This window comes from Plasmodium brasilianum, chromosome 4 (genome assembly GCF_023973825.1).
Source record: "Plasmodium brasilianum strain Bolivian I chromosome 4, whole genome shotgun sequence".
NCBI lineage: Eukaryota > Apicomplexa > Aconoidasida > Haemosporida > Plasmodiidae > Plasmodium > Plasmodium brasilianum.
The window spans coordinates 612,942-629,321 of record NC_090117.1 but is presented as its reverse complement, the minus strand read 5'-3'; the positions used below and the strand labels follow the sequence as shown (position 1 = coordinate 629,321).

The 16,380-nt window shown below is 28.7% G+C and overlaps 5 protein-coding genes across 5 annotated transcripts; 4 read left to right on the top strand and 1 right to left on the bottom strand.

The window, feature by feature from the left end:
- Nucleotides 1–116: 116 nt before the first annotated feature.
- Nucleotides 117–2,770, top strand: MKS88_001146 (WD repeat-containing protein; the record flags this gene model as incomplete). Its single annotated transcript, XM_067219805.1, has 8 exons — nt 117–159; nt 332–568; nt 845–1,259; nt 1,410–1,617; nt 1,749–1,821; nt 1,989–2,065; nt 2,347–2,433; nt 2,729–2,770. 8 exons carry the CDS (start codon nt 117–119, stop codon nt 2,768–2,770), a joined length of 1,182 nt encoding a protein of 393 aa, XP_067075075.1.
- Nucleotides 2,771–2,800: 30 nt separating this feature from the next.
- Nucleotides 2,801–3,424, top strand: MKS88_001145 (UDP-N-acetylglucosamine transferase subunit ALG14; the record flags this gene model as incomplete). The annotated part of the gene is made up of 1 exon (XM_067219804.1): nt 2,801–3,424. One exon carries the CDS (start codon nt 2,801–2,803, stop codon nt 3,422–3,424), a length of 624 nt encoding a protein of 207 aa, XP_067075074.1.
- Nucleotides 3,425–5,870: 2,446 nt separating this feature from the next.
- Nucleotides 5,871–9,868, top strand: MKS88_001144 (tyrosine kinase-like protein; the record flags this gene model as incomplete). Its single annotated transcript, XM_067219803.1, has 2 exons — nt 5,871–7,546; nt 7,621–9,868. The coding sequence occupies 2 exons, from the start codon at nt 5,871–5,873 to the stop codon at nt 9,866–9,868; spliced, it is 3,924 nt and encodes a 1,307-aa protein (XP_067075073.1).
- A 2,435-nt stretch (nt 9,869–12,303) lies between these two features.
- MKS88_001143 (asparagine--tRNA ligase) lies at nt 12,304–14,091 on the top strand (the record flags this gene model as incomplete). Its single annotated transcript, XM_067219802.1, has 1 exon — nt 12,304–14,091. The coding sequence occupies one exon, from the start codon at nt 12,304–12,306 to the stop codon at nt 14,089–14,091; it is 1,788 nt and encodes a 595-aa protein (XP_067075072.1).
- Nucleotides 14,092–14,542: 451 nt separating this feature from the next.
- MKS88_001142 (pseudouridine synthase) lies at nt 14,543–16,171 on the bottom strand (the record flags this gene model as incomplete). Its single annotated transcript, XM_067219801.1, has 3 exons — nt 14,543–15,734; nt 15,932–16,011; nt 16,166–16,171. The coding sequence occupies 3 exons, from the start codon at nt 16,169–16,171 to the stop codon at nt 14,543–14,545; spliced, it is 1,278 nt and encodes a 425-aa protein (XP_067075071.1).
- Nucleotides 16,172–16,380: the final 209 nt, after the last annotated feature.

Below are 16,380 nucleotides of genomic sequence, written 5' to 3'. Positions count from 1 at the left end.
ATGCAATTGCGATTGAATAGGAGAAATTTTTTGTTAAATTTCCTTCTCATTAAGATTTCTTTTTCATTGTGCAAATATGTTCCAGTTTTGTGAGGAAGAAAAAGTATAAGAAACGTATGCAGAAAAACTGTGCAATAAAAAATGATGGTTTAAAAATTGGTAAATGTATTTTGCTATACGCTTTTTAAAAAATACATAAAAAGAGAAAAAGAAAAAAAAGTCGATAAGCTGATAAGCAACGACAGCAGTAATAACAACTCCTTTCTTCTGATAAAAATGACGACAATTTTTATATTCAGCATTTGCATTATTATATTTACTATTCTGTTAGGAATTCTATTTGACAAAAGGAGAACAAAAGCGCATAAGATAAAAACAGATAATAAAACTAAGCGTAGAAGTACAGAATTACCTAAACAGAAAAAAATGACAGCCATTAGTACTAATAAAAATGCTTCGATTACAAAAACAGCAATAAATAGCACTCCACATTCTATGTTCGATAGATGTGTTGCTTCTTTAAAGGGAAACAACTATCCTGTGAGTGTATGCGTAAATGGAAAATATGGTTAGTAGAAAAAAAAAAGAAAAAAATGGAACAAATGTAACAAATGGAACAAAGGAACAAATGGAACAAAGGAACAAATGGAACAAAGGAACAAATGGAACAAAGGAACAAATGGAACAAATGGAACAAAGGAACAGAGGAAAAAAGGGAAAAAAAAAATTAAATATAAAAAAAGATTTTTTCATATTGTTCCTACTGCTACTTCCACCACTGTTATTATGACTATACTACTACTTTTACTTTTTTTTTTTTTTTTTTCTTTTTTGTACCACGTAGGCATCATTGCGGTCAGCTGTAACAATGGCAACTTACAAGTTTATAAAATTAAAAAGGAAGGGACGAACAACATTATTTTAACGAAAAAATTAGATGAAGTGTTTAGCTGCATCGATATAGATAAAGATGCATGTCATTTAATTGCTGTTAGTGAGTTATATTCGACATTAAGGATATTCAAAATAGAGACAACCGAAAATGGAATCAAAAACCTACACTTAACATTAAATGGAAGAAAAGAATTACATAAAAGAAATGTCAAATTTCTCTATGTTCATAATAATTCTTTTATTCTTACGGGAGCAGAGTTAGATGACACAGAAGTAAAACTATGGAATATGAAAGGAGAGCTTTTAAAAACTTTAAGTATTAAACAAGTATACAATCATGATTATGCTATATCCAAAACGCCAAGGTAAAGATTTTAAACTGCTCAAAAATGTATAGAAAATACATGCGCAGGAGCGAATTTTGTGAACATGTACCTCCATAACCACATATATATTTATATATATATATTTGTACACGACTACGTGCATCCGTGTACGATTAACTTTTTTTAAAGGTTTTTCGGTGTTGCCTGTTGGTCAGCTGATATTAAAGTATTTGAGATAAAACTAAAAGAAAATGTATTTCAAAATATAGAGAAAGTTATAGACTTAAAAACTAAATCAGGGACAAAATGTTTATGTTTTAGTAATAATGAAGAAAAAGCATTTCTTATTGACAAGAATGGAATTTTAGCAGTTTATAACCTGAACATACGATATAAGGTATAACTTTATCCTTAATATAATACGTACGTATATACATGCACACGGTGTATACAAACAAACATATATATATATATTCAGGCGTAAACAAAATAGGCACATAAGCTATTCATTTTCCCTAACTTTTTCAGCTGCAAGAAGAGTCCAAAATTTTGTATCAAAAGGACCTCAAGGAAGACAATTTTGAGGATTTTTCAAGAATTTGTATTGCAAATATGAATATATACATTTTCATATACATATACGTGCACATATATATATATATATGTATATATCAACTTATATAGAAGTCTTTTTTTTTTTTTTTTTTTTTTTTTTTTTCTTAATGATACGTTTCTTTTTATTAACTATTACGCAACTTTCTTTCGTAGGTATGTCTGGTGAAGCCAACCATTTAATTGTAATTTCTGGTCTTCATTTGATAATTCTGAGGCAGGAAAATTTACAAGTACGTTGCGTTCATACACGCGTATATACGTTTACATATAAACACACATAAACATATACACATACACGTATATACGTATACGTATGTAAGTATATATTTACTCATACATGTATACATATTCGCTTAGCTTTTAAGTGCAAGTACGTCTCTATATCCTCCTGTTTAACAATAGTGCAGTACGCGATATATAAAACACCTTCTGCAAATTTATACGTGCTTATACATATGCATATACATATATATAATATATACATATATATACATATATTAACAATTTTCAGATCGTAAATAAAATAATTAATGCTCATGCGTGTGAAATTTTTGGGGTCCTCCCAATTCCTGATTCTTCCCTTTTTCTTACATGGGCAGTAAGTTGAATTTTCAAATAGATCAGATAAAAAAAAGAAAAAAGAAAAACAGTGCCCATATATATATATATATATATTTATATATATATGCATATATGAACACGTGAACGCATAATTGCACACACTTACAATACTTCCTTACATACTTACGTGCATATGTAATAGGGTGAAAAAAAGTTAGTGCGATTTCGGATAAAATGAAGTTAAAAAGCATTACTAAATTTTTGCATAAATATAAATGGCTTAAATACTCATATTTATTCTCCCTCTCTCTTTTTTTTTTTTTTTTTAACAGAATGATGGCTACATAAAATTATGGAATATATCAAAGATATAATAATGAAAGGAGAAAAAAAAAAAAAAAAAAATGAGTATCATTTTCCTTTACGTTAATGTATTTTTTTTTTTATGGTTTATTTTAATTTATTTGAAAAGTAAATTTTGGTATATCCAAAATAAAGTACAAAACCATGATGTCGAAATAGGGGTAGTCTTAGGATCAGGTGGACACACATTTGAAATATTGGAAATATTGAAGATTATAAAAAATAGTAATATAAATTTTCATTTATTTTACGCAAGTAATGATAATTTTAGTAAAATAAAAGCAGAGAATACGTTGAAAAATTATAAAAAGAACTTTTTACCAATTCCAAGGTGTCGAAATGTTGGTGAATCATATCTATTATCATTTGTAAAATTTTTTATTACATTTATTTATTGTATATTTATAACATATAAAATGAATAATATGAATTTAATTATAGTAAATGGTCCAGGAACATGCGTACCTGTTGTTTTTTCATTACTGTTCAGAAAATATATTTTTTTAAAACAAATTAAAATAGTTTACTTAGAGAGTGTTTGCAGAATATATTCCTTATCCCTTAGTGCCAAACTTCTATATTACTTTAGCGATTTGTTTGTTGTTTTTTCTGAGCACTTACAGAAAAAATATAAAAAAGCTAAATTTTATGGTTACCTGTTCTAGCTGGCATTTTGTAAAATTATATATTTTTTAAAAGATATTTGTATGTATGTATGTATGTATATATATGTATATGTGCTTATATCTTTAATGATATACATGCGCACGCATATTTGTTTTTAGCCATATGAACTTTTGCAGCAAAACACAAAACGTTTTTCACGTATGTAATTTCTGTCTTCATAATTTGCTAATTAAAATATACCTAAGCATTATTATCAGTACTATTACATTATGTACTCATATACTTAAAATAAAAGACTCTTACGGTATTTTTAAATTGTAGTACATATGATCTATTGCAAAAAAAAAAAAACAAAAAAAAAAGAAAATTTTTAATATACTAAACAAATAAACATAGTTTAAATGCATATTGTATAATATATATAATACCCTTTTTCTTCCCCCCCTAAATGCTATGTAAAAACAAGAGGGAGCAAAAATAATCGGTACATGGCAATTCGATCTAACCTTAAAACCGTTCAACATAAAATACAAGCATATATATATGTAAAAAATAATATATACAGATTGACATATAATACAATTTTTGGAAAGTACGGACAAGTAGGACAGTTACTGTTACTATGTAACCCTACGTAAACATATTCTTGTTGTTCTGAACTTGAGAATGTTCTCTAAATATGCATATATATACATATATATATGGAGCAAACTAGCGCATATTTTTCAAAAGTTAACTATGTAAAACAAAATTTATTCTATATATTTTTTGTATTTTCCGTAAGAGAATTTTACTAGTACATAAACTCATTTTTACGTTATCTGCTCATCTTTTAGTTCTTGAACTTGGATGCAAAAAAAAAAAAAAAAAATAAAATAATAAAATAAAAAAAAATAATAAAATAAAAAAAAAATAAAAAAATAAAATAAAATAAAAATAAAATAAAAATAAAATAAAAATAATAAAAAATAAAATAATAAAATATATATGGTATTAAAAAGCTATTAAGCTGTTAATATGTCAGTGGTTAAATTATTTTAGATAATTAACCATGAATCTGCTATTTTATTAATTTTGTGGTAAAAAAATATGTTGGGTCTTTCTTTCTTTCTTTCTTTCTTTCATTTTTAATGTAATAATATATATAATAATACATACCAAAATATACGGATCGTTAAAGTTATTATAACAGACATTATAAAATTTATTTAAATTATCTATCGCTTAATTTATCCATTTGTATATATATATATATATATAGTTTCCTCTAACAACAGGGGAAATATATATTTTTTATGGAGATTCAATAAAATAAATATTTGTTTTTTACAATGGTTTATCATGCGTAAAAAATGCATTTTTTTATTTTTATTATTTGCTTTTAAAAGTATTTTCTTAGCATTCTTTTTTTTTTTTTGCTTTTGTTTCCTCCCCCCCACTCGTATTTTGTGGGGTTATAAAAAATTATGAACATTCATGCAAATTTACCACGGATAAATAATATGTAATATATGAGATAAGTAAATATATATTATATATGAAATATATTATATTTAAAATAATATATTTAATATATTATTTGTAATATATAATATATAAACAAAATAAAAATTTTATTTTGAAGAAAAACAGAAAGTTTTATATATATATATATTTGTTTAAACCCTTTATTCTTTTACTTTTATGCCATTTAAAAAAAAGATGTATATTGATTTTATCAAAAAAAAGAAAAGAAAAAAAAGTAGCTTTTATACAAGTTATATTAAGTGCTAAAAAAAAAAAAAAATAAATAAAAAAAATAAAAATAAAAAAAATAAAAATTAAAAAAATAAAAATTAAAAAAAGTTACTAAAAAATTTTAATAAAAAATATTAATAAAAAATATTAGTAAAAAATATTAGTAAAAAATATTAGTAAAAAATATTAGTAAAAAATATTAGTAAAAAATATTAATAAAAAAAAATAATAAAATATTAAGTATATTATGCGTTTATTTTTAACTAACCTCTTTTTCAATTTTATGAATGCATAAATATATTTTATTTTGCGCATATGCGGATTCTCGGAAAATTCGTATTTATAAAAAAGGAGAATAAAAATTTTTAACTTATTCAGGCATATTTAGTTAGAAAGCGGAGGAATAAACATATATATGTTTGTATTGTAAGCATGTATATGTTTGTATTGTAAGCATGTATATGTTTGTTTGTATGCATGTATATGTTTGTTTGTATGTATACATATGTACATTTCTTAACACGTGAGTAGTCGCTATATATTGCGTATGTACAAGTCAAAATATATAGACGAATTTCGTAAAAAACATGTACAAGTTATTCCAAACATGTACGAGTTATAATATATTACGTGCTTATATATGTACATAAGTACGCTTGTATATTGTATATGTTGTACATAATTTAAGTAAGATGTATTATAAAAACAATAAGGAGTGTACTTCTTACTATTTTTATTAAAAATGATATGGGAAAAAGAACAAGATGTGCAAACAGTTATATAAAAACAAGCGGAGGAGTGTTTATAGGATGTATAGAAAATGAAAAAAAAAATGGTTGGGGTATAAATATTAATAATAATGGAAATAAATATGAGGGATTATTTGAAAATGATAAGAAAAATTTATTTGGTTCAGAATTGTTGTGCTGTTTATACAGTCATAATTATAAATATAAAAGAAAAAGTGGAGAAGAAAATAGTGAAGAAGAATTTGAAAAAGGCAATATATGTCTTTACGAAAATAGATATATATATATAGGCAGTTATAAAGAAGGAAAAAAACATGGAAATGGAATTTTAATTGATTACAACTCCTATGCTATGTATAGCTGCATATTTCTAAGAAATGAGATAATATATAAAGATATTTTATTTTCGTCAGTTCCTAATTTCCCATCACAGGATGGCAAATCGAACTCGCTTTCCCTTTTTTATGAAAAAAAAGAAAATGAAGAGAACAATATTTTTTCAAATTTTAACGCAAACATTAACGCTAACATTAACGCTAACATGAACGCGAACATTAACGCGAATATTAACGCGAATATTAACGCGAATATTAACGCGAACATGAACGCGAACATGAACGCGAACATGAACGCGAACATGAACGCGAATATTAACGCACACCTTAACACAGACAGTAATAAAAATAGAGCAAAAAAAAAAATTATTATGAACAGTTCAGGTGCGAATGAAAAGAGTAAAAAAGAGAACGATATATGTGTATTTATAGAGAATCAGTATAAAAGGAACATTTTTAATTATGTCAGTTTTTATAAACATATAATGCAAAAAATGAAAAGGGTAGGCTTCAATGAATTGTTTTCATATTCCAAGTTGAAAAAAGAGGTATATTTTGAAGATTTAAAAGGAAAAAAAAAAAAAGAAAAAGAGAGAACAGAAAAGGAGAAAAAAGAAAAGATAAATAAAAAAAAAGAGAATAAAGAAAAGGAGAAAATAGAAAAGGAGAAAAAAAAAAAAATTGTACGTGATGATGCTGTTCTTTTAAAAAATTGGAAAGATAAGGAAAAAGGCAGTTGTACAAATAAGTTGCAGCTTATGTATAATAAGTATAAAAATGGCATGAACATACAGGAAACACATGAACAAGTAATGGAGCAAAAAAATGATGAAGAAAAAAAGTCTTTTTATAAAAAACAGGTTAATGAGTTTTTTTTAAATAAGGAGTTACAAAATAATTTTGAAAATGTACAAGTGAATAAAAGAATGATAGAATATATAGGAAAAATAAAATCAACTGGTCCACTTTCTAATGAGGAGAAAAATGCTTATAATTTTCTTTCCAGTGGAGTAACAAACGAAATTATGAAAGAAAACGAAGATACATATGAAAATAATAGCTTACCACTAGTTTGTAATGGAGGTAATACTAGAAGGGGTGGTAGTAATAATAATAACTTGAATATGACTAAATCTGTTGAACATTTGATTAAAATTAAGGAGTATGAGGAAAAAAGTACATATAATAATATAATTTCTTATAATATGGGTAAAGATATATCAATAGCATACTGGAATAATTTGTCAGATGATGAAAAGAAAGCATGCGTCTTAGTTGATGGTGAGGAAAAGGAGGAATTGAACGGAAAAGAAAAAAAAAAAAAAAAATTATTACCTTGGTTGAAACAAATACAAAAGAATTGCATAGTTGTGTAAAATATAAAATAAAAAAAAATGATAAATTGAAAAACAGTTTTATTAGTAAAGAAAAGATAGCAACTCCTACTGTCCTAAGTAACACAGAAAATGAAAAGGGCTGTGATGATAGTTCTTTGTCCTTTTGCAACTTTGAGTTTATCTCATCGAAAAAAAATAAAAATAAAAAAATGGAAGGAGGAACAGAAATGGAAGGAGGAACAGAAATGGAAGGAGAAATAAAAATGGAAGGAGAAATAAAAATGGAAGGAGAAATAAAAATGGAAGGAGAAATAAAAATGGAAATAGAAGGAGGTAGACTAGATAATAGTATGTTACAGAAGAGTAATAGTAAAATAGATTTCCCAGAAGATGTGGAGAGTTGCACTAGTGTGAGACACTCCAGCATTAATAACAGTACCAGTGTTTTAATTAAAAAAAAGAGAAATTATGCGAATAATTATGCATATAATGACACAACAAGGAATAACACCAGTAGTGGAATCAGCTGTGTGGGGAGCGAAGTGAACGGGTGTGTTGGTAGTGGTGGCTGTGATGACGATTATATTGACAATGGTAGTGGCAGTTGCAACAGTAGTAGCAGTAGTAATAACAGTTGTTTTGATTATAATATCGGAATTAATTGCCAAAAAAAAGGGCATATAATCGAAAGGGATAGTGGACAGGGGAAGAGCGGAAGCTTTGATGATGGAAATGGCAGTTATAATAGTAGTTGGGGTAAAACTAGGATGAATAATAGTTGTGTTGGTCATGTGAATGGGAAATATAGGGCTAAATATGGGAGGAAGAGTAGTAAAGGCGAAAGGAATTATGGGAATGGAGGAGGAAGCAGTAGCAGCAGCGGTAGTAGTAACGACAATAATAATAATGAGAATAATAAGAGTTACAATTACAGTTGTAATCGTAGTTGCAGTTGCAGTTGCAGTTGCAGTTGCAGTGGTAGTCGTAGTTGTAGTCGTAGTTGCAGTTGCAGTCGTAGTCGTAGTCGTAGTTGTAGTCGTAGTTGCAGTTGCAGTCGTAGTCGAAGCATCCGTGATAGTAATTCTTTTTTGAATATGAAGAGCGATGAAGGAGTGCGCAAAGAAATAGAGGGTTTACTGCCTAAATATTTGAGGAGGGAAAAAAGACAGAAATGCCTTTCCCGTGCTCAGAATTGTGTATACTGGAACGTATTTGAGTTAAGCTACTTCCTGTTCCTCATAAGTATACCAAAGAAAATAATAGAAATCTTCATAATAAATCAAATAGATGGGTATTGCTTAAAATACTTAGAAAATAAGGTATTAAAAAAAATGGGTATATATGATAAAATAATTAAAAAGTATATACTATTGTCTATTCAATATTTGCTAAGATTAAGAGAAAAATATAAATATAAAAAGAAAAGTAAAGGATTAAATGTAATAATTGATAAAAATTTTACATTAAATAAAAAAAAAGTACAGTTTATAAAATTAATTGGAAGAGGAGGATATAGTAATGTGTACAGATGTATATATGGTGATAAGCTGTTAACATATAATGATTATTTTTATATAAAATATTCAATTAATAATATAGCTTTAAAAATTTGTATAGATAAAAAATATAGTTATGAATTTTTTTCAGAATTGCAAATTTTATCATCTTTAAGACACCCAAATGTTTCTTTATTTTTAGGTGGTTTAAAAAGTCCACAAGGAATTGCATTAGAATATATAAGATGTGGTAGTTTATTTGATATAATACATAAACATAAAGTGAAAATAAAAATTTATGATATTATAAAAATGTGTAAAGACATAACTTCATTTATGTGTTTTTTGCACTATAAAGGTATTTTACATTGTGATTTGAAATCATCGAATATTTTACTTTCTGTATCGGGAGAAATAAAAATTTGTGATTTTGGCCTGTCTGTTCAGAATTTTTATCAAAAACCAAAATTTTTAGGAATTGTTGGTACATATCAGTGGACAGCTCCCGAGATATTAAGAGGAGAGGGATATACACAAGAAGCAGATATATATTCATTTGGTGTAATTCTATGGGAGTTGTTACATTGTAGAATTCCTTTTAATGATTTAAAACATCCTTTAGATATTATTGCACATGTTGGTTATGCTAATAAACAGCTAGCTATTAACAGAAACTTACCAAAAAATATTAGATATATACTAAACAGATGCCTACACAGAAATAAACGTAAAAGAAAATCTTTTTTTTTTTGGTCCGAGTACTTTGACCTGCTGCACAAAATGTACTCGGTTGATGTAGAGGAGCGTCTGAACTTTTTCTTTGCCTAGCCCGTTTGCTTTACCGGTATGCGGAAGTGCGAACGTGTGTTATATGGGCGGGATTGTTTGTATGCGTTTTGTGTATATATGTGTGTGCATATAATTTATATATGCATATGCGCGAGCTTTTTGTTTGTATGTATGCGCATCCCAGACGTATGCCCTCTTGTCCTCTTCTTAAGGAGGTTAAGAATTTCTCATTTTTTTGTGTACTGAAAAAAAAAAAAAAAAAAAAAAAAAAAAATCAAAAAGAATATTCAATATGTCACTAATTAATGATGATAAAAATATTTTTTTGTTTTCTATTCGTATGCGTTCCTTGATAAGAAGAGGGTTTGCATTAGGATTTTTGCTGCACACCTTTCTCTTCGAACATTTGCCTTGCTTTTTTTTACGTAGCAATTTTTGCTTTTCACCTTTTCACCCTTTAGCACCTTCCATTTTTCATCTTCCATTTTTGTTTTCCTTGTGTCCGTTATGTGGCTCATAATTAGTGCATTATTCAAAATTGTTTTCCTCTTTTAAGAATGCTTTTGTATTCTGTAAATTTTTTCTTTTTTTTTTTCCTTTTTTTTTTTTTTTTTTTATGTGGAGCTTTTGCATTTTTTTTAAGTTTTCTTTTTTCAATTATTTTTAGTTAATTTATTAATTTTTTTGTTGAAAAATATTCCTCTTTTTGATACCACACCGCTGTGAGCCTTTACTGAAGTTGAGGCCTTTCACTTTTCATACTGGTGAAAAACGTTAAGAGAAGAAAAGGTGTGTGTTTAGGTGGGTATGTTGCATATACGACACGCACAACACGCACATATATATACATATGCGTACATATGCGTACATATGCGTACATATGCGTACATATGCGTACATATGCGTATATATGTTTACCTATTTATATATACCATGTGCACGCGCACGTGCACGAACAAACCTGACAATTTCATTTAAAACACCGCTACATTTTGAGTTGTAGCGCTACATGATAACTTGAAATACCGTCAACAATTTGGTAAAGTGAAATTTTCTCAAAATGGGGAATATGCAATATAGATATGATAAATGCGTTATATATACGATTTATGCGATTTACACTATATGTATGATAACAATTTCTGTTCCGTTAAAAAACTTGGATTTAATTTTTTTTTTTTTTTTTTATAATATTTATATGTAATACTTCTTTTCCTGGGTATGTAACGTTTCTATTTTCTCTACGTGTCCCTTAAGCACATTCTACATTTCTCCATTAAATGAGTGAATACAAAAAATCTGTTTTAATTTTTTAAAAATAAGTTTATTAAGAAGTATGAGATGAGGTGTACACCTATTTTTATTTTTTATTAACACAAAAAATAGGGGAAATCTACGTAAAACGGGGAAGGGGCATATAAAAATAAAAAAAAAAAAATAAAAATATAAAATAAAATAAGATAAAAAGGAAATAAAATGAAATGCGATAAAGTACATACAAAGAAAAATAGGCATCGCACGAGAGCTAAAAGAAAAAAAATCGAGCCCATATATTAACACCTCGTCCCTCATAAAAAAATAAAAAAAAATAATACATTTATTTTAGGGTTTTTGCAAAAATTAAAAATGAACTAATTTTGAATTTTTTTTTTTTTTTTAGAATAAACATATGTATGTTATACATGTATGTAATACCACTACATAAGAATTTATTGTATCAATTTCTCTAATTATTTGGCGCATTCTTGTTACAGTTTTTATTTATTTTTTTTTTTTTTACCCTGTTTTCTCCTTATAGAGCATTAATTTTTTCTTTTTTTATATGACACACTTATCCATAATATAAGAATAAGTTTTTAAAGCAGTTGCATTTTGCGTTATATTTTGGTATGAGCGCACATTGGTACATGAGCACATGCGTACAAGCATACATGAGTACTTTCGTATAAGTGCACATTGACACTACATGTATGTATGCACTGAAGTTCACACGAGCTAAGTAAAGCAAATGTAATGGCGTTGCAGTAATATATCCTCCATATATACATATACAGGTGCACGTATATATACCCGCATATATACTTACGCGTTTACGTACATATATTTATATATACCCACTGTGAAACACCGAATACAGAAGTAAACCACTTTTATGGTGTAACGTTTTGACGTGGCTTAGTATTAAAGAAAAAAAAAAAATATATTATATTTGCCATTGGACATATCGTCGTTCAACTTTGCCTGACAACATATACATCCAATCACTTTATAATCCCAGTCTGAACAGTGTAGTTCACAATTCGCAGTCCGTTACGTTGCTGCCGTTACGTTGCTGCAGTTACGTTGCTGCCGTTACGTTGCTGCCGCCACTTTGCTGCCGCTACTTTGCTGCTTTTATTTTTCATAACATCCTCTCCTCCACCGTCCGTACCCCAGTTATATTATACCACTTACGTTCTCTGGCAATTTGCAAAATGAGTATAAAAATAGACGAGGCAGTTTTAGAGAAAGCAAAAAAATTCCAAAAAGCAAATGAAGAAGAGATCGAATTGAAGAAACTAAAACCTTTGACAGAAGGGTTATTAAGTCCTGGTTTGAATTTGTTAAGAGTAAGTGAAAAAGGATGCAGGAACCGAATAAAAATATGCAACGTTTTAAATATACCATCAAATGAAGAGGAATATAAAGATGATTCAAGAAAAAATATATATATTGACAAAGTAATAACAGTATGTGGTTGGAGTAAAGCAGTTAGAAAACAAGGAGGCGGTAGATTTTGTTTTGTAAATCTAAATGATGGTTCTTGTCATATAAATTTACAAATAATTGTTAATCAGAATATAGAGAATTATGAGAAATTGTTAAAATGTGGTGTAGGATGTTGTTTTCGTTTTACAGGAAAATTAATATTATCACCTATTCAAAATGAAGAAAAAAAAGGATTAATCAAACAATCTGTAGAATTAGCATTAAATGATAATAGTCAACACTCTTTTGAAATATATGGTGAAAATCTTGATCCACACAAATATCCTCTTTCAAAAAAAAATCATGGAAAAGAATTTTTAAGAGAAGTTGCACATTTAAGACCACGTAGTTATTTTATCAGTTCTGTTTTTCGAGTAAGAAATGCTTTAGCAATAGCTACTCATTTATTTTTTCAAAGTAGAGGCTTCTTATATATTCATACTCCTTTAATTACCACATCCGATTGTGAAGGCGGAGGGGAAATGTTTACAGTAACCACGTTGCTTCCGGAAAATGGAAACGTTAACGCGATCCCAAGGACGAAAAGAAAGGGGGAAAAGCGCGAAGATGGAATTTCTGCTTCCACAGTTGACACCATTTCTACGGTTCATACAACTGATACGCCTATCTATGCTGCTACCTCTGCTTCTACTACCACTATATCCCATGGTTGTGAAGGTGGGGAAAAGAGTCAGATAGATTACAAGAAGGATTTCTTTAGTAAGCAGGCATTTTTAACAGTGAGTGGACAGCTGTCCTTGGAAAATTTGTGTTCATCCATGGGGGATGTATACACATTTGGTCCAACTTTCCGCGCTGAGAATTCACATACATCGAGACACTTAGCGGAGTTTTGGATGATCGAACCAGAAATTGCTTTTTCTGATTTATACGATAATATGGAATTAGCTGAAGCGTACATAAAATACTGTATATCGTATGTATTAAATAATAATTTTCATGATATATATTATTTTGAAGAAAATGTGGAAAACGGGTTAATAAAGAGATTAAAAAATATACTGGATGAGAAATTTGCAAAAATTACTTATACAAATGCTATTGATTTGTTACTACAATTTTCGTACATGTTCGAAGTACCAGTAAAGTGGGGTATGGATTTACAATCAGAGCATGAACGATTTATAGTAGAACAAATTTTCAAAAAGCCTGTAATCGTTTTTAATTATCCTAAGGATTTAAAAGCTTTTTATATGAAATTAAATGATGACCAAAAGACTGTTGCTGCTATGGATGTACTCGTTCCCAAAATAGGAGAACTTATAGGAGGCTCACAAAGAGAAGATAACTTACAGATATTAGACAAAATGATTATTGAAAAGAAATTAAATATGGATAGCTATTGGTGGTATAGACAACTAAGGACATATGGATCCCATCCTCATTCTGGTTTCGGCTTAGGTTTTGAACGACTAGTTATGTTAGTAACAGGTGTCGATAATATTAAGGATACCATTCCTTTTCCGAGATACCCTGGGAATGCGGAGTTTTAGCTAGTTCACTCAAATCAATGCATCCATTTTATCTGCTCCATTTAATAGAGCTACCCCATGGCGGAGCCCTGGACCCCTTCTCTCTCACTGTATCCTTATGATATATATATTACCCCTTTTACGTTCCTTTCATCATTCCATAATGCTGTCATTCGTGCGTTTATTCTGCCTTTCTAACTTCGCAGCTTCATTACTTGTTTCCTTTTTTTTTTTTTTTTTTTTTTTCTTTTTTCCTCGCTAGCTACAATACTGGTCAGACAAACGGGGCGACGTCGCCCCCCCCCCCTTCCAACCAACCCCTATATGTGAGTGCCTATATAAATGTTCATATGCGCCAACGTGCAACGGTATAACAATGAGCGCAAATATGCGCAGTACTTATGAGGTATATCTATCGGTAAGAACACCGCATTTAGGGGCATGCCCTGTAGCTGCTACCAATAGTCCCAACTCACTGATCATGTGCAAAGAAAATCGGTGCATCGAACTTCGATAGCTGCGTAACATCCTTTGCTAATATTCCCCTTCTCGTTTTTCTTTTCTCCCTTCTTTTGTCTTCACGTTTAGGATAACTTTGTTTATATATTTCGTTTAGTAGTTCCTCGTTTTGTCTTTCTGCCATATTGCTGTCTTGCATTATATCATAGAGTTTTAAATTTTCGTCCATATCAAACTTCATCTTACTCTGTTGGGAGTTTTCAGCTGTTAAGAAATTTTCATTAGTCTGTACTCTGCTTAGTATGCTGTTCCCGGTAGGAGAATGGGGGCAATCCTTTAAGTCCTTTGTCCCCTCGCAATTTTTAGCAGTTTCGCAATTTTTAGCAGTTTCGCAATTTTTAACAGTTTCGCAATTTTTAACAGTTTCACCAATTTGGTATATTAAGTTAGAGGCCCCTAACAAACAGAGCGTGTCACTTATATGCTTCGGTATTTGTGCTGATACAGATACAATTTTATTACACTTGGACTCAAAAGTAACGTTAAAACAATGGAGGTGCAGTTTTAACTGTTCATTAGTACTGTTTGGGTTATATACCCTTTTTAACAATTCCCTCCTGCTTTTGAAAACATTTCTTCTGTACATTTCATCATGAAATGGGAAAAAAAAATTCTTTTTAAATTTTTTATGTACATTAATATATTCATTATCACCTACAATACATGTATTCAAGGAGTAGAACAGTAAAGGCTTTATATATTTACAGTTATTAGCATTTGTAAAAATTTTTAAAAGACTAAAATTTTCTTTATTACGTAATATTGTATTACTAATAACATCATATTTGACACTTTTTAAATTATGAACATGTTCATAATTATTTGTAGGCATCATAATATTTGAATTTGGTAAATATTTTAAATATAATTTTATTTCCCTATCCTTTTTTTTTTCTATTTTACCATAAACTAATGTTATAAATATATTTTCATACATATGATTTTTAATAAATTTATTTTTGCATACAAGTAAGCACCCTCCTATGCTGCTATGCAATTTGTATACAATGTTAACATTATGTGCATTCTCCAAATTTAACTGATGAAGATTTTTTATTATGCTTTCTTTTTCTTTTCTTTTTCCAAACGTAGATATACCATACCCTTTGTCAATTACCAGATAATCATCATCATTATAAAGGACTCTGGATGGGGGAAAAACGAACGGAACGAAGTTGATCAGTGTGTGTGTGTGTGTGTAAATTTCTGCACACGTGTTGAACATGGTGCTCAAATAAAATTTGCAATAAAAGGAAAGGAAAAGATGTAAAAGAAATATATGAAATAAAAAAAAAAAAAAAAGAAAAGAGAAAGCCTTGCTTTATTTCAAGCCGCTTCTTACAGCTTGTTCATGTCAAGCGAACTTTTTGTGCTTGATATTCCTCTTCTAATCGAATTAATGAAAACAAAACGGCTTTTTAGCTGTAAAAAAAAAAAAAAAAAAAAGAGTTTTCAAATAATTATTGTTCGTACTTTATCCACATGTAGGAGTAATATACTCCTTTCATACTGAAGAAATAGCAAAGGGGAAAAATAAAACGTCTACGAATTATCAGCATGTGTAAAACAAGTATACCATCATTTATCCTCCGCTCGCGCTTCGACAAAAGGGTGGGTGTATGCCTTTTTAAACGAGGAAAACGTAGCATGCACAAATGCAAACACATGCGCATAAGCACGTACGTATGGGCATGTATTACATATGTACTTATATGCATGTATATAATATATATATATATAACTGCTAACAGTCATATGTTTGTGATGTACCCATATCTGCATATATTTACT